Source organism: Saimiri boliviensis, chromosome X (assembly GCF_048565385.1).
Source record: "Saimiri boliviensis isolate mSaiBol1 chromosome X, mSaiBol1.pri, whole genome shotgun sequence".
Lineage (NCBI taxonomy): Eukaryota > Metazoa > Chordata > Mammalia > Primates > Cebidae > Saimiri > Saimiri boliviensis.
The window spans coordinates 18,977,553-19,000,650 of NC_133470.1; the positions used below are offsets into that span (position 1 = coordinate 18,977,553).

General features: G+C 40.5%; 1 protein-coding gene across 1 annotated transcript in view; it reads left to right on the top strand.

The window, feature by feature from the left end:
- PHEX (phosphate regulating endopeptidase X-linked) overlaps positions 1–23,098 on the top strand; it is a 220,919-nt gene that overhangs the window by 85,664 nt on the left and 112,157 nt on the right. The window contains exons 10-11 of the mRNA XM_003924097.4: positions 1,316–1,409; positions 4,381–4,509. Of these exons, the coding sequence (XP_003924146.1) occupies positions 1,316–1,409; positions 4,381–4,509 (223 nt within the window). The remainder of the gene's footprint in view (positions 1–1,315; positions 1,410–4,380; positions 4,510–23,098) is intronic.

A 23,098-nucleotide genomic window follows, 5' to 3' on the forward strand; every position in this document is an offset into this window, starting at 1 on the left:
GAATTAACTCATATCACACATTCTTCTGAGGTTAGGTCATCTTTTGCTTATAGAAAAAAGCAACCCTTAAAATTTAACAGGTTAAAAAAATGTATCTTAAACATGACATTAGCTTATGAGGTTGTTCATATATTTGGAAGTGAAAGACACCAAAACCTAGAAATTTACTCTTTGTCAAGCATTTTGTTGTTTATTTGAATCCTACAACAACCCTATAAGGTAGGGATCAACCCCATTGTATGATAAGGAAAGATAAAATCAGAGACCTTAAGTGACTTGTTCAAACTCACGTATTTAGTAAGCATAGAATTAGGGTGCGAAATTAGATACTTGGCATTATTTTGCTGTAGTTTCCAAAGGCAAAGAATACATAGGCATTTTATTAAGTCACCTAATCCAGTAAGTCGTCATTTAACATCATTGATAGGTTCTTGGAAATTGTGACTTTAAGCAAAATGACAGATAATGAAAGCAATTTTTACCCTAGGCTAATCGATGTAAACAGGAGTTAAGTTCCTATGGCATATTCTTGCTCACAAAAACATCACCAAACTTCTAAATGAAGACCAAAATACTTCTAATATTAAACATTGAATACATGTGAGCTATACATACATTTGAGAAAGACAAATAAAAGCAAGTAAGATAATTATTAACCCAGTTATTCCAGTTCAGGGTTGCAGGTGCTGGAACCTATCTAGGCAGTTCAGGGCACCAGGCGGGAACCATCCCTGACTCGGACTCTGTCCCGTCGCAGGGTGCAGTCACTCATACATTGGGAACATGTAGACTTGCCGATTAACCTAACAGGAACATCTTTGGGATGTGGGAGGAAACCAGAGTACCCAGACAAAACCTGTGCAGACCTGGGGAGAATGTGCAAACTCCACACGGACAGTGACCCTGGCCCAGAATTGATTTTTTTTCTTATCAACTGTACAACAAAAGGATGTTGAATGAAATGATGCTACTTGAGGATCTGCTGTAATGTGAAGGTACTCACAATTTCCAGACCTGGAAGGCTGTATAACAGTGGACTCTATACCCTGAGAGTAAAAGCAAAATGTTCACTCTGAGGGCCGGGGCTGGAATCTTTCCTTCATCTATCTCTGTTCGGTGGTGAAAAGCAGCCAATTTTGGTCATGCTTATTGACATTGTATCATCTTATGTCGTTTCTCAAGTGAAAGTTTGGTGTTTTTGTATGAGCAAGAGGTCTCTCGGTGGAGTTTTGCCAACCGTTTTTGTCAAGGTGTTCTGCAGAGTATCAGATACTGACTTAAAATACAATAAATGGGCATCTCTCTCTGTTAACAGGACCATTGCCAACTATTTGGTGTGGAGAATGGTTTATTCCAGAATTCCAAACCTTAGCAGGCGCTTTCAGTATAGATGGCTGGAATTCTCAAGGGTAAGTTTAAGAAGGTTGCAATGTTACATCACTGGATAACTTTATGCTGGAATAGTCCATATATTAACTGATCCAATAAAAATCACCTTTAGGGATTAGACAGAGGGAGTTTGTAGCCCAAGCTCTATTGTTTTGTGTGTGTGTGTGTGTGTGTGTGTGTGTGTGTGTGTGTGTGTATGTGCCTTATTTATTTTTATTTAGGTATAAATTACATATGGCAAGGAACACTCAAGCTCCACTTTGATGGTTTGTATAAAGATACTTAGGGAAACACTTGAGGCCACATATTGTTTTCAAACTTCTGTCTTATCAATGTATTCCCATTTCCCCCAGAGGTTTTAACTGGGTCACTGTAATTATAATTTTAATATTTCTTTATGATGTATTTGTAACTATCTTTTATTTTCAATATTCTGAATATTTAAAATGTGCATCATAGTGGTATTAGATGGCAGAGTTTCATTTTCAATTTGGAAATAATTTTGTCTTAAACTTTACCTGTACCTTCCATCTTTGCATCTATCCTCTGCTAGGTCCAAGAGGCCCCAATTTAGTTTTCTCTGAGACCTCGCTGAACTGTCTGAGATGGTTTTCCTCTCCCTGCTCTTTTTCTTTTCTTGGCTCTTTATTTGTTTTTATTAGAGATGGGGTCTTGACATGTTGCCCAGGTGTGTATTGAACTCCAGAGCTCAAGTGATCCTCCCACCTCCGCCTCCCAAAGTGCTAGGATGAAAGGCATGAGCCACTGTGCCGGGCCTAACCTGGCTCTTTAATCTTTGTTTCTCTCCCACCCTTGCTTGCCTCCCGGTTTATACCCATGTTCTCATCTTCATTTTTGATGCTTATGTCTAATTCTCCTACCACTAGAGGCCGTAAGGGTTTGTATCTTTAAACAGTTTTTATTTTTCTATCAATTGAAAGTTAAGTGAATGGTGAATCTTATAAGCGATGATTTCATTCAAGAGAAATTTTAGTTATTAGAGGAACTAGTAAGTATAGAAATTCTTAGTGGGCCATTTCTCTGTAGTGCAGTTATTTTGGATATGCTTTGACCCTATAAAGTCACTAGCATATAGAGTTACTTTAGGGCTGGATGCAGTGGCTCATGCCTGTAATCCCAGCACTTTGGGATGCCCAGGCAGGCAAATTGTTTGAGGTCAGGAATTCAAGACCAGCCTGGCCAACATGGTGAAAACTCATCTCTACGAAAAATACATCAATTAGGCGGGCATGGTGGCACACTCCTGTAGTCCCAGCTACTCGGGAGGCCGAGGCAGGAGAATTGCTTGAATCCAAGGAGGCAGAAGCTGCAGTGAGCCGAGATGACACCACTGCACTCCAGCCTGGGCAACAGAAGGAGACTCTGTCTCAAAAAAAAAATAAAATAAAATAAATAAGTATTTTTACAGAGAACAGCATAAAACAAATATGTGTGTGTATATATATATATATATATGTGTGTGTGTATGTCATAACAATGGATTAAGATACAAAACAAGTAGATTGTGTGTGTGTGTGTGTGTGTGTGTGTGTGTGTGTGTGTGTGTGTATTTATTTTTAACTCCCATGAATCACATAAAAGATGATGCCCAGCTGCTTTCCACCCCTACTGTGAAGACAATGAGAGAGAGGTATAAGAAGCAGTGTGTGAACATTTAAGGTTAGGTATGAGGGGAGGTTTCTTGAGCATGAAGTGCTAAATATAATATTGAATTACCAAAGAAGGTTGTAGGATCTCTTTCTCTACAGATTTTAAAAATAGATTCATCTCTTACCTCTGAGAGAGGTTACCAGAAATCAGAGGAAGAATAGATGAAATTAACCCTTAATCCCATTCCTCAAAACAACCTGGCTCTAACATTGTGTAAAGGACACTTCTGGACACCATTCTTAGGGCCTCCTTTCCTCCCTGCCTGCACCCCAACTTCCAAGGGCAACTTTATTTCTCTGCTTTTATCCCCAAGAATAAACCTCTGAGCCTTCCAGGTCCTGCTTGGGAACCTTCTTACCTGTTTGTAAATGTTTTCTTGTAATGGTATAATTGCAACAGATGGGCAAAGCATTTACATTTGTATTTTACTTGTTTACCAGTGTATTTTTTGCTGTGACACAATGTAAATATGCTCCCTGTGTTCATGGTGCGTCATGTTCTCCTGCTCTGCCTTGTTGAGTGTGCTACTCAGAGCAAGGAAACCCTCGTAGAGTAGGAACTTTGATCACCCATTGATTCTAGATCTTCTTAGTGGAACTTCAGTTCTCAGTAGATATTAACTACTATCTGGACACGTGAATAACATCCTCTCATGTCCCTGCTGACTGCAGAAAAGTGATACCATTGTCCAGATTCTTTGTTTAATGGGTAAAATTGGGAAGAAATGAGAAATGTATTATTTTAACTCTTAAAACATTTTTTTCTTTCTTTCTTCTTTTTTGTGTGTTTTTTTTTTTTTTTTTTGTTGTTGTTGTTGTTGTTGTTGTTTTGAGACAGTCTGACTCCATTGTCCAGGCTGGAGTGCAGAGGCCTGATCTTGGCTCATTGCAACCTCTGCCTCCTGGGTTCACGCAGTACTCTCATCTCGGCCTCCCAAGAAGCTGAGATTACAGACATGTGCCACTATGCCTGGCTAATTGTTGTATTTTTAGTAGACATGTGGTTTCACCATGTTGGCCAGGCTGGTCTCCAACTCCTGACCTCAGGTGATCTGCCCACCTGGGCTTCTCAAAGCGCTGGGATTATAGACATGAGCCACTGCACCTGGCCTAAAACATTTTCATTTAGTTTTCAATATAATGGGTACAAGCATATTTTTTTCTTCTTCAGTTATTTTATCTTTGCTTCTACTATCTGACACATATATATGGGTTAGGGTATGCAATGTTTTGTAGACAGTTTTCTTCAGGTTGTTTGAATTTTTTTCAGCCATGGGTTTTATCCAAATGAAGTTTAATCTGGATGAATTATCTCCCACAGGTAATCCAGGGGACAACAACTTTGCTGCCTCAGTGGGACAAATGCGTTAACTTTATTGAAAGCGCCCTCCCTTATGTTGTTGGAAAGATGTTTGTAGATGTGCACTTCCAGAAAGATAAGAAGGAGATGGTAAGTGGGGCTCCCCAGCTAGTAAAAATAATGCAATTTAGTCAGATCTGACAAGGGTATATTCAGCAGGCTAATGTCAGCCTTCCAAGTGGTAGGGGTTTGTGGATAGTCTTCAGATTCCTTCAACTTCTCAGTGAAATAGGAAGAAAAGTCATCAAATGAGAGTGAGGATGAGTGAGCAAGTATTGAAGATTAGAGGAGAGAGAAGGTATGTAGTTGTCCAGGGGAATGGGACAGTGAATAAATTGAGAATATGGTGTAGCTGCTTGAAGGCAGGCACGTCCAGGTGTAGGTGAGGTTTCAGGTCATGAATTTAAAGAGAGACTCATCACTGTGGCAATGTGTTCTTCCCCATCTGTTTTAACTGCATTGGAAGGGTTTATTTTTTTCTTTTAGCTTTATTGAGGTGCAACTGAGTAACAACAATTGTATATATTCAGAGTATATGGCCGGGCACAGTGGCTCATGCCTGTAATCCTAGCACTTTGGGAGGCCAAGGTGGGCAGATCACTTGAGGTCAGGAGTTCAAGGCCAGCCTGGCCAAAATGGTAAAACCTCATCTCTACTAAAAAAAAAAAAATAGAAAAATTAGCCGGGCATGGTGGCGGTGCCTGTAATCCCATCCACTTGGGAGGCTGAGGCAGGAGAATCGCTTGAACTCTGGAGGGTGGAGGTTGTAGTGAGCTGAGATCATGCCACCGTACTCCAGCTTGGGTGACAGAGTGAGACTCCGTCTCAAAACAAACATAAAGCATACAACATGATGATTTGACATACATTGTGAAATGATTGCCACAATCAAATGAACACATCTGTTGCCACACTTATTTACCACTGTTTGTGTGTGTGTGTGTGAGGGTGTGAGGACACTTAAGACTTACTCTCTTAGCAAATTCAAGTATATAATACATTATTAGTAGCTATAGTCACCATGACAAATTTTAGATTCCCAGAACTTACTCATCTTAGAACTAGAGGTTTGTATCCTTTGATCAACATCTCCCTATTTCCCTGACCCTAGCCCCTGGCAACTCCTGCTTCTATATTTTAATGTTTTTATACAGATTCTACATATACTGTCTTTCTGTGTCTGGCTTATTTCACTTAGCATAATGTCCTCCAGCTTTATCTGTGTTGTTGTAAAAGGCAGGATTTTCTTCATATAAGGCTGAATATTAATCCATTGTGTGTCACACACACACACATATATACACACATACCACATTTTTCTTATCTATTAATCCATTGAAGGATATTTAGGTTTATTCCTTAACTTGGATATTATGAATAATGCTGCAATAAACATGAGGGTGCAGATCTTTCTTCCATACATTAATTTTACTTAATTTGGATATATACCCAGTAGTGAGATGGCTGGATTTGAATGGTAGTCCTATTTTTAATTTTTTGAAGATTTTCCATGCCATTTTCCATAATGGCTGTACCAGTTTACATTCTTACCAACAGCATAAGAGCATTCTCTTTTTATTCTGGGAATACCTTGCCAACGCTTACCTCTTAAATTTTTTATCACAGCCATCGTAAGAGGTAGTGAAGTGATATTTCGTCATGGTTTGATTTGTATTTCCCTAATGATTAGTGATGAAAACCTTTTCATATACCTGCTGTTTATATGTCTTCTTTAAAAAAATGTCCATTCAGGTCTTTTGCCTTTTTTAAAAAAATCAGGTTATTTGTTTTTTCACAACTGAGAGGGTGTATTTTGAATTAGAAATTTGGATTTGCCCAGGTTTTTTTGTCTGCATCTCTTTTTTGATGAATTATATTTTACAAATGTCATGCAGTAAAAGATCCAGGTATGATTAGTAACAATCCATGTAGTCAATCAGATAAAAATAGATGAGCAGCTTGGATGCAGGTGGTCAATAATCACTGAATTTAAGGTCAAAGGCATTGTTATGTCATGATTGTTCAAATGATTGGTATCATGTGGTGATACATAATAATACCAAATGGTTGGTATTATGTATCAGTACATAGTTATTATTGATACATAATATACTTGATTATGTATTATGCACTCAAATTTGCTTTGTAATACCATATCTAAGTACATTTGTGGTAGGCCAGATCTTACTAATGCAGGGCTCCATCACAACTGTCCCAGCACTGACTGAGTAGCTAGGTTAAACATTAAAAGCTGATTGACCAGTGCTCTCATACAAAGGCTGGAATATAACAAAGAGCCCACCAAGAGTTTTGCATAGACTTTTCCTGGGCCTTGAAGCATGACAAGATAACGAATGAATTCTTAACAGGACCCTTTTAGGATCAAACAGGTTTTATTGGGTATCTGAAGAAACTCCCCAGGCCTCCACAAACAAGTTTATTGGGGTCTAAAGTAACTCCCCAAACCTTTATGATTTAGCAGAAGACAGATAAGGATAATCACCTCAGCACCTAGACCCATTTTTAGATTAGATAAACTTACTGAGGCTCCAGAAGAAGGTCTTCAGTACTCAGACCTAGTTATAGATTAAAAGAAGTTAATCATTTATGTCTTTAGATGAATGCCCACTTACACGTAGACATATGGCTTTGAAGGTATATAAGCTCTGGAAAACTTTGTAATTTTGAATTGTTCTGGTGATAATTTCCAGGCTTTCTCCCTGTAACCAGTTGCAGAAAATAAAACTCTGTTCCTCCCCAGTTCATCTGCATCTTGTTATTGGGCCGCAAGAAATAGCAGCCTGACCCTCAGTTTGGTCTGGGAACGTGTTTTTACAGTCTTTGAGTATGAGACTTTATGTTTGAACCCTGCTGCTCCCTTGCAAACAATTTCACTGAAGAATTAATGTCTTCAAAATACTCAGTATTCTCTTTGTGTGTTTTCTTTTGCTCCTTGGTCAGAGTAAATAGAATGAGATCTTATCAGATAATCACAGTGGTAATATTATAAGCTCTGGGAAGGCTATAAAAACAAAGGATAAGGAAGTTTAAAAAAAATTTACAGCAGGAGGTTTTTTGGCAGTAGAAGAATTTTAACTAATATGAAAAGTATGCAGATTAAACTTGTTTTTCTCAGTTTTGGTGTGAAAGTCCCTTTTCCTTGTGTCAGGATGTGACATTCTAAAATAAAGTTGATTTTGACAATCTCCCCCCTTATTTTTGATGTATTTTGATGTATATGGGAGTAGTGTGGTAGTTACACAGATACTCATCTCTTCAATGTAAAATTATTTGCCTCCCTTGTGCTGAAGCTGTTTGCCTCAGGGAATACTTAAGTTGGAAACTTATAAGAGAAATATCTGGCCTTTTATAGCCTTTTTTTTACAGGGCTCCTATCCAAGAACCACCTGGAACCACTGATTTACTTGAAAAGCATTCTGTGTAATTAGCTACAGTCTACAGAAAAAGAAAAACAGAAAGATCCCCAAAGGGACAAATTCCAGAGACTCTAACTCAGATGAAAGGCCATTGTTTATTTACCAAAAAAGTTAAGTGAATGAATATAGTCAGAAGGTTAAACTTCAGGTACTTCTCAAATTTACGTGGGTAAATGAATCACATGAGCATCTTCTTGTTAAAATGCAGATTCTCATTGCATTTTAACAAGGGTTTTGTTTTATTTTGTTGTTTTAAGTTGTGTTTGGGGTAGGATCCAAGAATTTGCCTAACAAGGTTCCAGGTGCGACTGCTGCTGCTGGTCCACAACCACACTTTGGGCAGCAAGGTCTTCTCATGATTCATTTGTTTGTAAACAATTATCACCAAAAAACAAGCCCTGGTGACTCACAAGAGCAGGCCAGGCCAGTTGACACGAATGGCAATACTTTATTTACCAAAAGTGATTGCATTAGTGCGAGTAACTGCTTTAATTTTTAGATAATTGAAAATTTCTGTGTTTCAGATTGGTTTAATGGACTGTGAAAAGCCCTGCATTACCACCTCCAAGCTTGGTTCCCTACCCACCAACTTTTTAGTTATCTTTTGAAAACGAATACCTAGGTTTTACTAAGAGACTCCTGCCCCACTTCTCCTCAGTATCTCTGTTTCTAGAACCTCTGGATGACAGAGTTGGCCCAACTGCCTGTGGTTGGCACCCTCTGTTTTAGAGAGTGAGTAGGAGATAGCAGATCACATTGAGGTTTCCTACCTATCAGAGTTCTCTTCTTTTTCACTGAGGAAAACAGTAAGTCCACGTCAGTGTTTCGTTAAGTCTTCCCACATGCAAGTGTGCATTTGGACACACCAAGACACCAACACTCTCATACTCATTCACACACATAGCCATGGGAATTTAGCAAATTTAATTAGAAATGAAGACTAGCATGTAGAAAAGGAGAGTCCTTCAACAGAAAGCCACCCAAAGAGGTGGTATAGTACAATCTCTTGCCTTCCAGCTAGTGGGACAGAGCCTTAACTCATGTGGGATTGGCTGCAAGTGTTGCTTTGACTTTGCAGTCCAAAGTAGCACTATCCAATTGAACTAGAATATGAGCCATATATATGTAATTTTATATACATATATACATATGTAATTTTATGTATACATATGCATAAGTAATTTTAAATTTTCTAGTAGCCACAATAAAATGAAAGGACACAGGTGAAATTATAATACAGTTTAATCCAATTTATCTAAAATACTGTCATTTCAACACATAATTAATATAAATTTACTACTATGAGGCCAGGTATGGTGGCTCACACCTGTAATCTCAGCACTTTGGGAGGCTGAGGTGGGAGGATCCCTTGAAGCCAGGAGTTCGAGACCAACCTAGGCCACAGGGTGACAGCCCATCTCTACAAAAAAATAATTTAAAAAACCAGACAAGATGACACATGCCTGTAGTGTCAGCTACTCAGGAGGCTGAGGTGGGAGGAGCACTTGAGCCTGGGAGGTTGAGGCTGCAGTGAGCCAAAATTATGCCACTGCACTCCGGCCTGGGTGATAGAGTGAGACCCTGCCTCAAAAAAATAAAGTAAAATTACTAATATAATAGTTTATAGGCCTTATTTTATACCGTCTTTGAAACTCCATGTGTATTTTATACTTACAGCATATCTTATTTGGGACTAGGCACATTTCAGTGTTGCTAAGTGACTACCATATTAAACCTTGCTGGTCTAAATAGGAAGGATCCCTTGAGCTCAATATGGCAGGATTCATTTTCTAGGTGAGAGGTTACTAGTAGTCAGGACTGGGAGGGCGGCGTTTGTTTCCCTGGCCGACTGTTTCAAGTGGGGCGCTAATATCAGAGAGGCAGGACTCACTCAAGCAACACCAGGATTCATGGCCTGGGAATGGGGAGGGAATCAGTCAAGGTGCTAGCTGGTGAGGATATTTCACATTTTCTGAATACTATCTTAGAGGTAGAAACAAGTTCCCGACCTTACTCTGAGGCAAGCACCTCAGAGGAATAGTTCTCATTGGCTCAGGGACTGCATGAACTATAGTATGCAAATTAAAGATGATCAGTGCCTTGGAGGTGGACAGGACTCTATCAGGCCGAAGCCAGGGGTTCCAAGCTCAAATACCCTCACGGTCAGTGAGTACCATTAAATAATATGCACGAGTAATGCTGACTGGTTGTAGGCAAAAGCCAGGGCAAGTGTGATAATAAATGGTAACTGCCATTGACCCTGGTGTCGGGGATACAGTAGTAGTGAAGTGGGCTTGTGGGGTGGTGAATGGGCTATCCAGGATTCAGCCAAGACTTGTCTCCAGCCAACTATTTTCATGCAGAAATGCAGGGCTCAAGGTGCTAGACAGATTTCTCGTTTTTGTTTTCTGAGAGAAGTAAAATATCTGGATATTTATGTGGAATCTCATATTTTAAATCTTTGCCAGTATTCTGGAGGCCAAATTAAATATGTCCTGGGGATACCATTGCCTCCCCCCAACCCCAAGATGGAGTCTCCTTCTTCTGCCCAGGCTGGAGTGCAGTAGTACAATCTTGGCTCACTGCAACGTCTGCCTCCCAGGTTTAAGCGATTTTCCTGACTCAGCTTCCCAAGTACCTGAGATTGCAGGCACATGCCACCATGCCTGGCTAATTTTTTGTCTTTTTAGTAGAGACGGAATTTCACCATGTTGGCCAGGCTGGTCTCGAATTCCTGACCTCGTGATCCACCTGCCTTGGCCTAAGTGCTCGCATTACATGTGTGAGCCACCGCCCCCGGCCTCCGTTGCGTTTTATGTTAACATTTTCTCCCTCCTTACCTCCCTTTCTTCCCCCTTTCTCCCCTCCAATCTTCAGAACTAACAATCATAACCTTGTCTGTCAGAGGACTTTTTAAATTTTTTATCTTACTTAGATGAAGATTATGTATACTTTAAAAATATATTCCATTAGGTAAGCATTTAATATTACTTTTGTGTAAAGTTACATGAAAGTGGGACTCCTTCAGAGAACTGATGACGTATCATCACCATAAATAGAGATGATGCACTCATTCCATTGCGACAAGCCCTGATCCATATGCTCATGACCTAAACAGCAGGAGAGAGAAGGAGTTGTGTTCAGGGAGGATGTCTAATGTTATCACTTGCTAATTTTCTCTTTTATTTATTTATATTTTTTAAATAGTCTCTTTTCCTTTCTCTTTTCTTTTTTTTTTTTTTTTTTTTGAGGCAGAGTCTCGCTCTGTCACCCTGGCTGAAGTGCAGTGGCATGATCTTGACTCATTGCAACATTTGCCTCCTGGGTTCAAGCCATTCTTGTGCCTTAGCTTCCTGAGTAGCTGGGATTACAGGTGTGCGCTACCACACCTGGCTAATTTTTTTTTTTTTTTTTTTTTTTTTTGGTAAAGATGGGGTTTTGCCATATTGGTCAAGCTGGTCTTAAACTCCTGACTTCAAGTGATCTCCCTGACTCGCCCTGCCAAAGTACTGGGATTACAGGTGTGAGCCACTGCACCTGGCCTCGTTTTATTTTTATTGTTAAACTATATATCTGTAGTGTATATCTGCAAGTGCCCCAGATAGATACTCATGTCCATGGAGGGCAGGTGACGATTCCAATGAAGGCCAGAGAATGAAGGGATTGTCACCATGGGCCTAGTTGTGACTGTGATGGTCAGGATATATTGGTTTTAAAATCTGGTGATGATAATAACAGTAGCAGTTGGCTTTCACAGAGGTTTAACTAGGTGTCTTGTATTCTTCTAAGTACTTTCAGTGTTCGAACTCACTTATCCTCACAATGACCCTGTTACTGCTATTAGTGCTCTCATTTTCCAGATGAGGAAACAGGCTCAGAGAGTTGAAATAAGTTCTCTGGATTCATATAGCTTGAAAATGGCTTAGGTGGGGTTCAAGCCCAGACCATCTACATGGAAACCAGTGTTCCATTTCCTTGCTTCTCTCTGAAAACATTTGAATCTTTGCCAATTTTATGAATGTGAGAGACCAGAGCCTTCTTAGTGGCTTATAATTACCCTTATTAGCAAATTCTTTATTCTAATACCAAGATCCTAAAAAGGCACACATTTCGTATTTTTTAATATTTCAGGGTAGGAAATGGTTGGAATAGGTTTGGCTTTTGGTATTTCAATATTTTACATATAAGTATAGTGGAAACCTAATTCAAATCCAAAGAGTTAACATCACATTTTTGTATTCATATCATTCTCAGGAGAAAGACGGAAATGATAAGAAGGAAGGTATTGATTAAGAACATGTGGCCGGGCGCGGTGGCTCAAGCCTGTAATCCCAGCACTTTGGGAGGCCAAGGCGGGTGGATCACAAGGTCGAGAGATCGAGACCAACCTGGTCAACATGGTGAAACCCCGTCTCTACTAAAAATACAAAAAAATGAGCTGGGCATGGTGGCTCGTGCCTGTAATCCCAGCTACTCAGGAGGTTGAGGCAGGAGAATTGCCTGAACCCAGGAGGCGGAGGTTGCGGTGAGCCGAGATCGTGCCATTGCACTCCAGCCTGGGTAACAAGAGCGAAACTCTGTCTCAAAAGAAGAAAAAAAAAAAAAAAAGAACATGTGCAGGTTTATCTTTCGCTAAATTTCTAGTATTTTCTACATACATCATTCTAAGGAGTGATTCCTGATGTTTGCAGTGGTAACCCAAAGGCTCCGTTAAGATTCCTTGTCACAAAAGTTTTTTAAAAAATATTTACCATTCTCTAGTTACTAAGGCAGAAATGTGAATATATATATCAAAGACAAATTTTTCTATTGTGTTGATGGGAGAAAAGGCCTTGTTGCTTTAACTCTAGTTTCTAGAAAATTCAGGGAAGTTGAAGTTCCCATTTGAACATTTTGGCTGAGCTAAGTTCTTCTGTATACACCATATCTTGGTTTGTTTCATTGTAGACACTATGTCCCCAAACTTCTTACCTTTATTCATATAGCTTGTCTCTGCCAGTAGGCATTTTTTGCTGTTCCCTCAAATTTTCTGAGCTTTTGTTACAAAGTAAACCCTGTTAAAATAATAATAATTTTGACACGTTAAAATAGCAATGAAGTCTTTACTGAGGACTATTGCAATAGGTGTCAAGTCTATCGCAACAGGGGAGAAAGATTAGGCTCAACTCTAAATACAGCAAAGACAGCTGGAGATTTATAGCTAGTGAGGAGAATGAGGGGGTCAGTGGATGGCAAATTACAAAGAGGAGACATCAAGAGCAGGGAAATTCTTGCTAAACCAATTTAACAGCATTCTTGTGGAAGGCAGGCCAAGGTGATCAGGTATCAAGGATGGGGGTGCTTTCTAAAGTGACTTAGCAGGATTCTTCCCACAACTGCACTAGGTAGGCTTGACAAGGACAGAATGTGGGTGGGAGCCTGGGAGGAGGTTAAGGGCAAGATGTACTTGAGAAGACGGCTCAGAGGAGCCCGACTAAACTTTGGTCAAAGAGAGAGTCTTTGTCAGACTTCAGATCAAAGTTAAAGTCACTAATCTCCTATTATATATTAGAACATTCTATATGTAGGAGGTTAATCTAGTTTAAGCAGAGCAAATCTATTACACTTCAAATTTAGACTTTATTAAGTGAAGAACTAAAACTTTACTCCCTATGTAAAGCAATTCAATAATTTCTCCTGCACTCTAGCAGCCTATTCTTTTTCTCTTTTACTGTAAAGACTTTGTTCATGTTCCCAAGTAATGCCATAGATGACCTACAGTATCTTCCATTTTTTTCTGAGCTGCTTTCTGCCTGAGCAATTCCAGTAGTAATTCCTATCCTAAGGAAAGAATTCTCCTCCCACCCCATACTGCTACAGCTGGTGTCGAAGACTTAAATGCCCACGTGGGTCCTATTGCAGTGGCGGAGTTTGAACTTGCAACCTCAGTACACTAGGAGTTCACCTCATTAGTGAGCTAAGATAATTGAATTGATGTACTGCCATTAATATTCTTTAAGTTCTCCAATTCCCTCGTTCACTGTTTCTCTCAGTGGTTGAGTAAATGAGATGTAACTATAACGTTGATGGCAGAAGTCACATGAAAGTCAGTGTCATGCATTATAGCATTGCCCTCATACTGAGGAGTTTCTCGTTCCTTGCAAATTCAGCTGCTCACTAGGGTTGCTCTTGGAAAGGCCGTTGTACAGATAAAGACAATGGTCCCTTCATCACAAATTGTGCAAAGAAAGGATAGTCGCTTTGGCTACCAAATGTCTCTGTTTCTATTTGTCTAGTAAGTGATGTTGGTTATCATTATCTAGATCACTTTCTAGAGAAACTTTGCTGAAGACCTGTCTGAATGAAGGCAAACCATGATGATTTCTTTTTTAAGGGCTTTTAAGTATATTTATAAAATAGTGACCTAATGCAGAAATTACATCTGATTTTCTGCAAAGTTGCCTTGATAGGTCATAGCCCAGCTCTGCTCTTACCAACATGGGCAGATCACTTAACTTCTTTGAGCTTGCTTTCCTGTTTGTAAGTGGCACAGGCATTTCTGTTGCTATGGTAATGCTGTGTAATGATCAGTCCCAAAGCCTCACTGGCATTTGACAATAAGCAGTTACTGCTGATGCATCTGGAGTCAGTGGTGGGCCCCCATGCAGCTCTGCGGATTTTGGCTGGGCTGGCTTGAATTTCTGGGGGTTGGCTGATCTAGGTTGGCTTTGGCAGAGGTGATTGGAATGACTTGGCTCTGGTTCATGTGTCTTACTTCCTTCAGCCGGCTAGCCTGTGCATGCTCTCATGGTGATGGCAGAAGTTCAAGTGAGCAAGTAGAAACATGTGAGGTCTCCTGAGACCTAGGCTCAGAACAGGCATAATGTAATATCTGCATTTTGTTGGCCAAAGCAAGTCACAAGGCTAGTCCAGATTTACAGAGTAGGGAAATATACACTACTTTTTTTTTTTTTTTTTTTTTTGAGACAAGGCTTGGCTCTGTCACCCGGACTGGAGTGCAGTGGTGCCATCTCTGCTCACTGTAACCTCTGCCTCCCAGGATCAAGCCATCTTCCCACTTTAGCCTCCCAAGTAGCTGAGACTATAGGTGTACACCATGATGCCCAGCTAATTTTTGTATTTTTTGTAGAGATGGGGTTTTGCCATGTTGTCCAGGCTGGTCCTGGACTCATGAGCGCAAGTGATCTGCCCACCTTGGCTTCCCAAAGTGTTGGAATTACAGGAGTGAGCCACCCAGCCTGGCCAACTCTGTGTTTTTAATGAGAGGATCTGCAAAGTCACACAGTAAGGGATGTGTATAAATGAAGGGGTATGGTATTAAAGCCATCAGTGCTGTGTATAACAAATAGGGATAAAAATAGTATCTACCTCTTTCATTTGTGGTGAGAATTAAATGTGATAATCCATGTAGAGGGCCTAGCACAATACGTGGTACACAGCAAATGCTCAGTGAATGGCAGCTAGTCTTATTGCTAACGTTGCCATGTCTGATGTTAATAATTAAGATAGAATTTATAACATCAACTTCCTGGCATGGGCTGTGGCAACTTCTGCATTCAGATTTCCTCTTTTTAATTTATTGTGGAAAGAGTAAGAGTGAGGGAGGTGCCTGGGGGTTTTGCTGTTGCTACTCCTCCATACATGCCTAGTGTAGTGGCTTTCATTGGAATAAAGATCCTTTTCATGCTAGTGCCCGGCCACATTCCAGAACCCACGCTATCATTTAATGACAAGTTTGGCTCACACACAAGTCTTATGAAATTACTTGAGGAGTCAAATATAATTTCTTTTATTTCTTTTTTTGGGGGGTAGTGGGGACTGAGTCTTGCCCTGTTACCACCAGGCTGGAGTGCAGTGGCATGATCTCCACTCACTGTAACCTCTGCCTCCTGGGCTCAAGTGATTCTCTTGCCTCAGCCTCCCCAGTAGCTGGGACCACAGGCACATGCCACCACACCTGGCTAGTTTTTTAGTAGAGATGGGGTTTCACTGTGTTAGCCAGGATGGTCTTGATCTTCTGACCTCATGATCTGCCCACCTCAGCCTTCCAAAGTGCTGGGATTACAGACGTGAACCACTGTGCCTGGCTATGTAACTTCTATAATACGTCCAGATTTCGTAACTCTCTACAGCCTAAATCTTGTTGCAACAAATATCAGGTTCCAATTGTGACAGCTCATTTATGCAATCTTTGGTCAAGTGACATCCAGCAAAACAAGTAATTTAGATAGCTCATTGGGAATTCTTTTGAAATAAATGTGGATGCTTACTCTTGTCCTTGTCTTGAGTGTACTGCCACGATGATGACACATTGGCTCACGTTTCTTGTTTGTTTTCTCCATTTCTGGTAACACATTGGACAGTGTTACCTTTGCCACATATTATCAGACAGTCTTGTCAAGCAGATCTGGTCAGACCTATGGACTGCGAAGACCCTGTATTAAAAATTCATTTACCTAAAGAAAATTTATGCCTTCCAACAGATCTGAATGTTGGAAGTGACCAGACATAGTTACTTGCTGGGGAGAATTTACCCACAGCCAAAGGCTAGAGTATTTTAGACTGATTGACTTATAAATATTCTGGTTTCTCATTTGTTCTCTCTTCAAGTTTGAAAGTAGAAAACAGGAAGAGATGAGTTATAAAATTATAATACAACCTATATCTTTATATCCAGTAAATACTTATATTTGCTGGATATGAACATCCACCTCAGTCTTATGAATATATGCCTTTAGGTAAAAGGACATGAGAAATTCCTCCTATACCACCAGAATAACACACTTTATAGCATGATGTGGGCCCAAATAATTTGATTTTTTCTTCTTTTGCCAAAATGTTTAATAGCTATATAAGATTGCTAATCCTGGCAAACTGGTATGATTATTCACTTACTTGGCTGCCAGAAACCTCAGCATTTTCTAACTATTCTTAGTCGGTGGGACAAACTGACCCTTCCTTAAAGCAATGTTGGCACCTGTCCCTTTAAATGTATTAATACAACCGTTATGACTAATTTATGCAAAATACAGAATTCTTATGTCCATGTGATGGGAGAAAGGGTAAGGAGAGGGCAAGAGAGGAGCAGCAGAGACAGTTTATAATTTGCTAAGGTAGGAGCATCTCATTAAAGGAAAGCCCTGGATGGAAGGGTAGCAAGTGCCTCTGCATATGTAACTCACCAATGTCTGATGTCTGATGTAGAACACTATGGGGAAAATCCTGGGGTGCAAACAATGAAAAAGGAAGAACCTATTTTTAGATAACACTGGTTGAGGAAAAGAACTAAGAACTTCCCATAGATCAACCAAATGAATCGTATTTTTATAGTAATCCAAAATAAATAGGTTTTTTTTTTTTGAGATGGAGTCTCGCTCTATCACCCAGGCTGGAGTGCAGTGGCATGATCTCAGCTCATTGCAACTTCTGTCTCCCAGGTTCAGGCAATTTTCGTGCCTCAGCCTCTTGAGTAGCTGGAATTACAGTTGCCTGCCACTATACCCAGCTAATTTTTGTATTTTAGTAGAGACAGGGTTTCACCATGTTGGCCAGGCTGGTCTTGAACTCCTGATCTCAGGTGATCCGCCCGCCTCAGCTTTCCAAAGAGCTGGGATTTTATAGACATGAGCCATCGCACCTGGCCCCTGAAATAAATAGATATTTAATAAAACGTTGCTTTGCCTAGAGGGTTCTTACCCTGAATATGGCAGATTTTATAATAACATTTGAGTTAATTTTTATATGTTATATTTTGATCTTTGGCTTTAAATAAATGTTTCTTATGGATAACTTCACCTTGAGACTTCTACTTTAAGGGATTTCTATTAATGTTATATGCTGCCTGGTTGAGGTGTAAGGTCAAACTTTGGTGAAGAAATACTATTTCTCCCTTTTTTCCTTATTTTAAAATTACAGCAGGTTTTTGACTTGACTGAAGGCAATGTTGTTGTGTGATACTGCAAAGTAGTCTAAAGATAAAAATCAGAAGTGTTCAGTGATTTATCTTCCTAGTTCCAGCATGCTAAAATAATTATTTCTCGTATTTGCATTGACATGTCAACCGATGAAATTAATCACCTTCAAAGATTTTCCTTGTTCTTGAAGTCGACTGGGGTAGTTCAACACCATTTCACGGAAAATGTTATACAATAAATTTGTAAAGTCTGCCAAAAAAAAAAAAAAAATTGAGACCCTGAGATGGGGGATGGTGTGGCAATGAGAGGTGCCAGAGAGGACAAAAGCAAAGAGCAGCTGAGGCTAATGGGAAAACAAAAAGTGATTTACCTGCGTTGTGACAAATGTGAGCGGGCCACAAAGAGAGTGAGTTACCAAAGTGTAGATTTAGGGAAGACAGAGGTGGTGGGGCAGGGGAGGAAGTGGCATACGAGTAAACTATTTGTCATTTTTCACTCCGGCAGTGGGCTGTAAGCTTTTTGTTTCTTTTTATTTTCATTTAGAATACCAATCAACAGGTTATAGACAAAGAGCTTTGAAAACCTTTTCTTATTTATTTATTTTTTAGAGATGGAGTCTTGCTCTGTCACCCTGGCTGGAGTGCAGTGGTGCAGTCTTGGCTTGCTACAGTCTCTGCCTCCCAGGTTCAAGCGATTCTCCTGCCCAAACCTCCCAAGTAGCTGGGATTACAGGCATACACCACCATGCCAGGCTAATTTTTTTTTTTTTTTTGTATTTAGTAGAGATGGGAGTTTTACCATGTTGGTCAGGCTGGTCTCAAACTCCTGATCTCAGTTGATCTACCTGCCTCAGCCTCCCAAAGTGCTGAGATTACAGGTGTGAGCTACTGTGCCCTGCCTGAAAACCTTTTCAAAATGTGTTAAACTTTAGTGAATTTGATAGCCATTTTAATATCTAGGAGACACTGGATGGGGAGGGTCCTATGAAACCAAGCTGCTTAGAGGGAAGTATCTGGAAACTCAGCCCCATTTTAATAATAAGTACATATTCCATAAAAATGCCCTGAAGAGAACAGGAGCAAAATGACCTTAAGATTCATCATAGGAATCCAAAAATTCCAAAATTTACCAAAGATCTCTTTAGGTTGGAGAGTGCTTATTTTGTTTTTAAATGAATTAATTTATTTTAAAACATAATAAAATGTTTCCCTTTTGTACATCTTATCCCCAATATTTTCTTTGGACATGTTCAAATTTTTATTATTACTTGGATATTTTCTACTATTGCTACATCCTGGCCAGGATATTGAGAGGGAACCTTTTATTGTCGTCTTTGTTCCTATTTCTAAATATAGTAATGCCCCCTTATCTGACAGAGAGACTTTCCAAGACCACCCCCCGACCAGTGGATGCAACTGCAGATAGTACCAAAACCTATATATACTAGGTTTTTCTTATACATATATAACTGTCATAAAGTTTAATTTATAAAGTAGGCCCAGCAAGAGATTAACAGCAATAACTAATAATAAAATGGAACAATTATACTGTAATAAAAGTTATGTGAATGTGGTCTCTCTTTCTCTAGAAGTATCTTGTGGTACTGAACTCATGCTTGTACTTCTTATGATCTGTCTGCTAACCAAGATAGCTAATAAGTGACTTTTGGGTGGGTATATACAGGGTGGAGATACTGGACAAGTGGAGAGGTGATTCACATCCTGGGCCAGAAAGATTGGAATGGCGTGAAACTTCGTCACACTAATCAGAATAGTGTGCAATTGAAAACGTGCGAATTATTTATTTCTACAATTTTCCATTTAGTATTGTCAGACCACAGTTGCTCACAGGTAACTGAAACTGTGGAAAGCAAAATCCTGAATAAGGGGGTACTACTGTACCTCTCTTCCTAGTAATATGTTTATGCTGCCAGGATGCATATAGCCATGTGTGAAGAAATATCATTTTTTAGAGAAACGTCCCTTTAGCAGGAGGTCTCAATCCTATTTCATGGAGAAAAGACCCACCTTTATACTAGGACTCTCTCAGCCATCTACATCTAATCTTTACCTCCTCCTGCATGCCCGCCTATCATTTTAGCCTTGTCTCTGCTCCTGAGTCTGTGTCATGTCTAAGTGAATCCTTCCATATGGTCTCTGGATCCCATTGCCGCCTCTGCCCTCTCAGACCCCACTCATGGCTTTCTGTGTCCAATGTTTTCAGTCTCTTCCTTTTCGCTGGATCCTTTCGACTGGTATTTAAACGTCATCAAATCTCTCAGCTGTTCAACAACAGCAACAAAAATAGTAGGAGTAGTATTAGCAAGCATATGCATGAAACCCAGACTCCAGACCCTTCTCTCAACGCTACGTCGTCTTCTCTCTTTGCTTTTTCTCCTACGTTGACAAACTCAATTAGTTTGTCCAGACTTGCTGTCTTCGCTTCCCATACACTCTTCATTCCACTAGTTTGGTTTCTGTCCCCATCTCTCTTTCTCTTCTACCTTTTTAGTGTTATTGAATGGTGGCAGTTGCCCATTCCTTTCTGAAGCCTAGGAATTAATCTGACTCTCCCCACTTTTCCACGTAAAATGAATCACCTGTTTCCATTGGTTTGGTCCCTAACTCTCTCCTTTCAGTCCATCCACTTCTTTCCCTCCCCATCACCCCTCTGTAATTTAGGAAGACCTTATTTCTTTTTCTCTGTGAAGGTGACAGGCCAGCCAATACATGATGCTACATGATGAAGTCCTAAAGGCTTAGGGCCGGGTGTGGTGCCTCACACCTGTAATCCCAGCACTTTGGGAGGCCAAGGCCAGTGGATCACCTGAGTTTGAAAGTTTGAGATTAGCTTGGGCAACATGGTGAAGTCCCATTGCTACTAAAAACACACAAAAATTAGCTGGATGTGGTGATATGCATTAGTGATCTCAGCTACTCGGGAGGCTGAGGCAGGAGAATCGCTTGAATCCAGGAGGTGGAGGTTGCAGTGAGCAGTGAGCTGAGATTGCACCACTGCACTCTAGCCTGGGTGACAGAGTGAGACTCTATCTCAAAAAACAAAAACAAAAATAAAAAACACTTAGCTCATAGGCAAAAAATCTAAGTCCCCAGAGATTTCCTGGTCGTTTTAACATCCTCCTGATGTGGGTTTTCTGTTTGAAGTGGTGACTTCTGCATCTCTAAGTTGACTCCCTTTCAGACCCTAGCATTTTCCTCTGATTTTTGTGGGTGATCCTCTGTTGCTACTAAAGGCTCTGAGCTCTCCTCTGTTATTTTAGCTCTTTGCTCAGGTCTTGTTTCTGGTCCACGTTAGCTGCATGAGCTTGAGCAGATCACAGACTACTTGACCCTTAATTTCCTTATCTGTCAAATAAGTGGTTTCCCCTGGTACAGTGGGTTGCACGTTAGAATGACCTGGGGAACTTTTTAAACCCTCCCAATGCCCAGGCTGGACCTTAGAACAATGACGCTAGCATCCTGATGCCCAGACCTCAGGACTTTTGATTTTATCTAGAAATATTTTGTCAGTATTTTTAAAAGTTCCTCCAGAGATCCTAATGGGCAGACAAGGTTAAGAACCACTGACTTAATGAATTTTTTTTTTTTTTTGACACAGTCTCACTCTGTCGCCAGGCTGGAGTGGAGTGCAGTGGCGCGATCTCCGCTCACTGCAGCCTCCGCCTCCCGGGTTCAAGCAGTTCTCCTGCTTCAGCCTCCTGAGTAGCTGGGACTACAGGCACCTGCCACACGCCTGGCTAATTTTTGTATTTTTAGTAGAGATGGGGTTTTACCATGTTGGTCAGGCTGATCTTGATCTCTTGACCTCATGATCTGCCTGCCTTAGCCTCCCAAAGTGCTGGGATTACAGGCGTGAGCCACTGCACCCAGCCCTTGACTTAATGATTTTTAAAGGACCCTTTGCTCTTCTAACAGTTTGTGTTTTATCCCAAGTTGAAGTTTCTCTTCTTTTAATGTTTTTACCAAGTTGGAAGGAAATAGCTGTGAAGCTCCCCCGACCCCCTTCCATCTGCTGTTTGTTCTTATTTACATACGATGGAACCCAGCCCACTGATTTACAGCTCTGGTTCCCTCACAACTGTTATTGAACTGAAAACATAGCTGAAAACTTATTAAACAGAATAAAAATTATTTTGAGCTTCATGCTGACAATTTATTATAGAACTAAGGAAACATTTCAATGTCTTTTCTTCTAGAATTAATGTTCATAATTGATTTACAACCCCATACTCTCAAACGAAAAGTTCATTCTAGGGCCAAACCCAGTATTTTTTCTTTCCTGGGTGTCCCATTGAGAAAACCAAAGCATCTCTGCAGGAGAACTGGATTTCCAGGAGTTTGTATCCATGAATAGGCAGGGCCTCATCACATTGCTGCAGGTGGCCTCTAATGTGACGTATCAGCAGCTCCTTTCCTCCAGTCCTCTCTTCTGGTCTCCAGGCACTGGCAGCAAAGCCAGGGCACACACATCCTAACTATGGGTGTGGCCTCACTGTTCAAATGCTTTGCAATAAATCTTTCCAAAGACCACCTTTCTATAGCAGCCCCCTTTAGACCTACCATTTTATTTTAACTTTTTTAGAGACAAGGTCTTACTCTGTCAACCACGCCGAAGTACAGTGGTGTGATCGTAGCTCACTACAACCTCAAATCCTGAGCTCAAGTGATCTTCCTGCCTCAGCCTCCTGAGTAGCTGGGACTACAGGTGCAGGCACTACTATGCCCGGCCTTTTAAAAATGTATTTGTGGCTGGGCATGGTGGCTCACGCCTGTAATCCCAGAACTTTGGGAGGCCGAGGCGGGTGGATTACGAGGTCAAGAGATTGAGACCATAGTGAAACCCCATCTCTACTAAAAAATGCATAATATATATATATATATATATATATATATACACACACACACACAGATAAAATACATCATATATATATGTAATTTTTTGAGATGGAGTTTCACTTTTGTTGCCCAGTTTGGAGTGCAATGGCCTGATCTTGGCTTACTGCAACCTCTGCCTCCTGGGTTCAAGCAATTCTCCTGCCTCAGCCTCCCAAGTAGCTGGGATTACAGGCATGTGCCACCATGTACAGCTAATTTTGTATTTTTAGTAGAGGTGGGGTTTCTCCATGTTGGTCAGGCTGGTCTCAAACTCCCGACCTCAGGTGATCCACCCATCTTGGCCTCCCAAAGTTCTGCGATTACAGGTTTGAGCCACTGTGCTTGGTCTATAATTTTGTTTTTATAGAGATGTAGTCTCCTTGTGTTGCCCAGGCTGGTCTTGAAGTCCTGGCCTCAAGTGGTCCTTTCACTT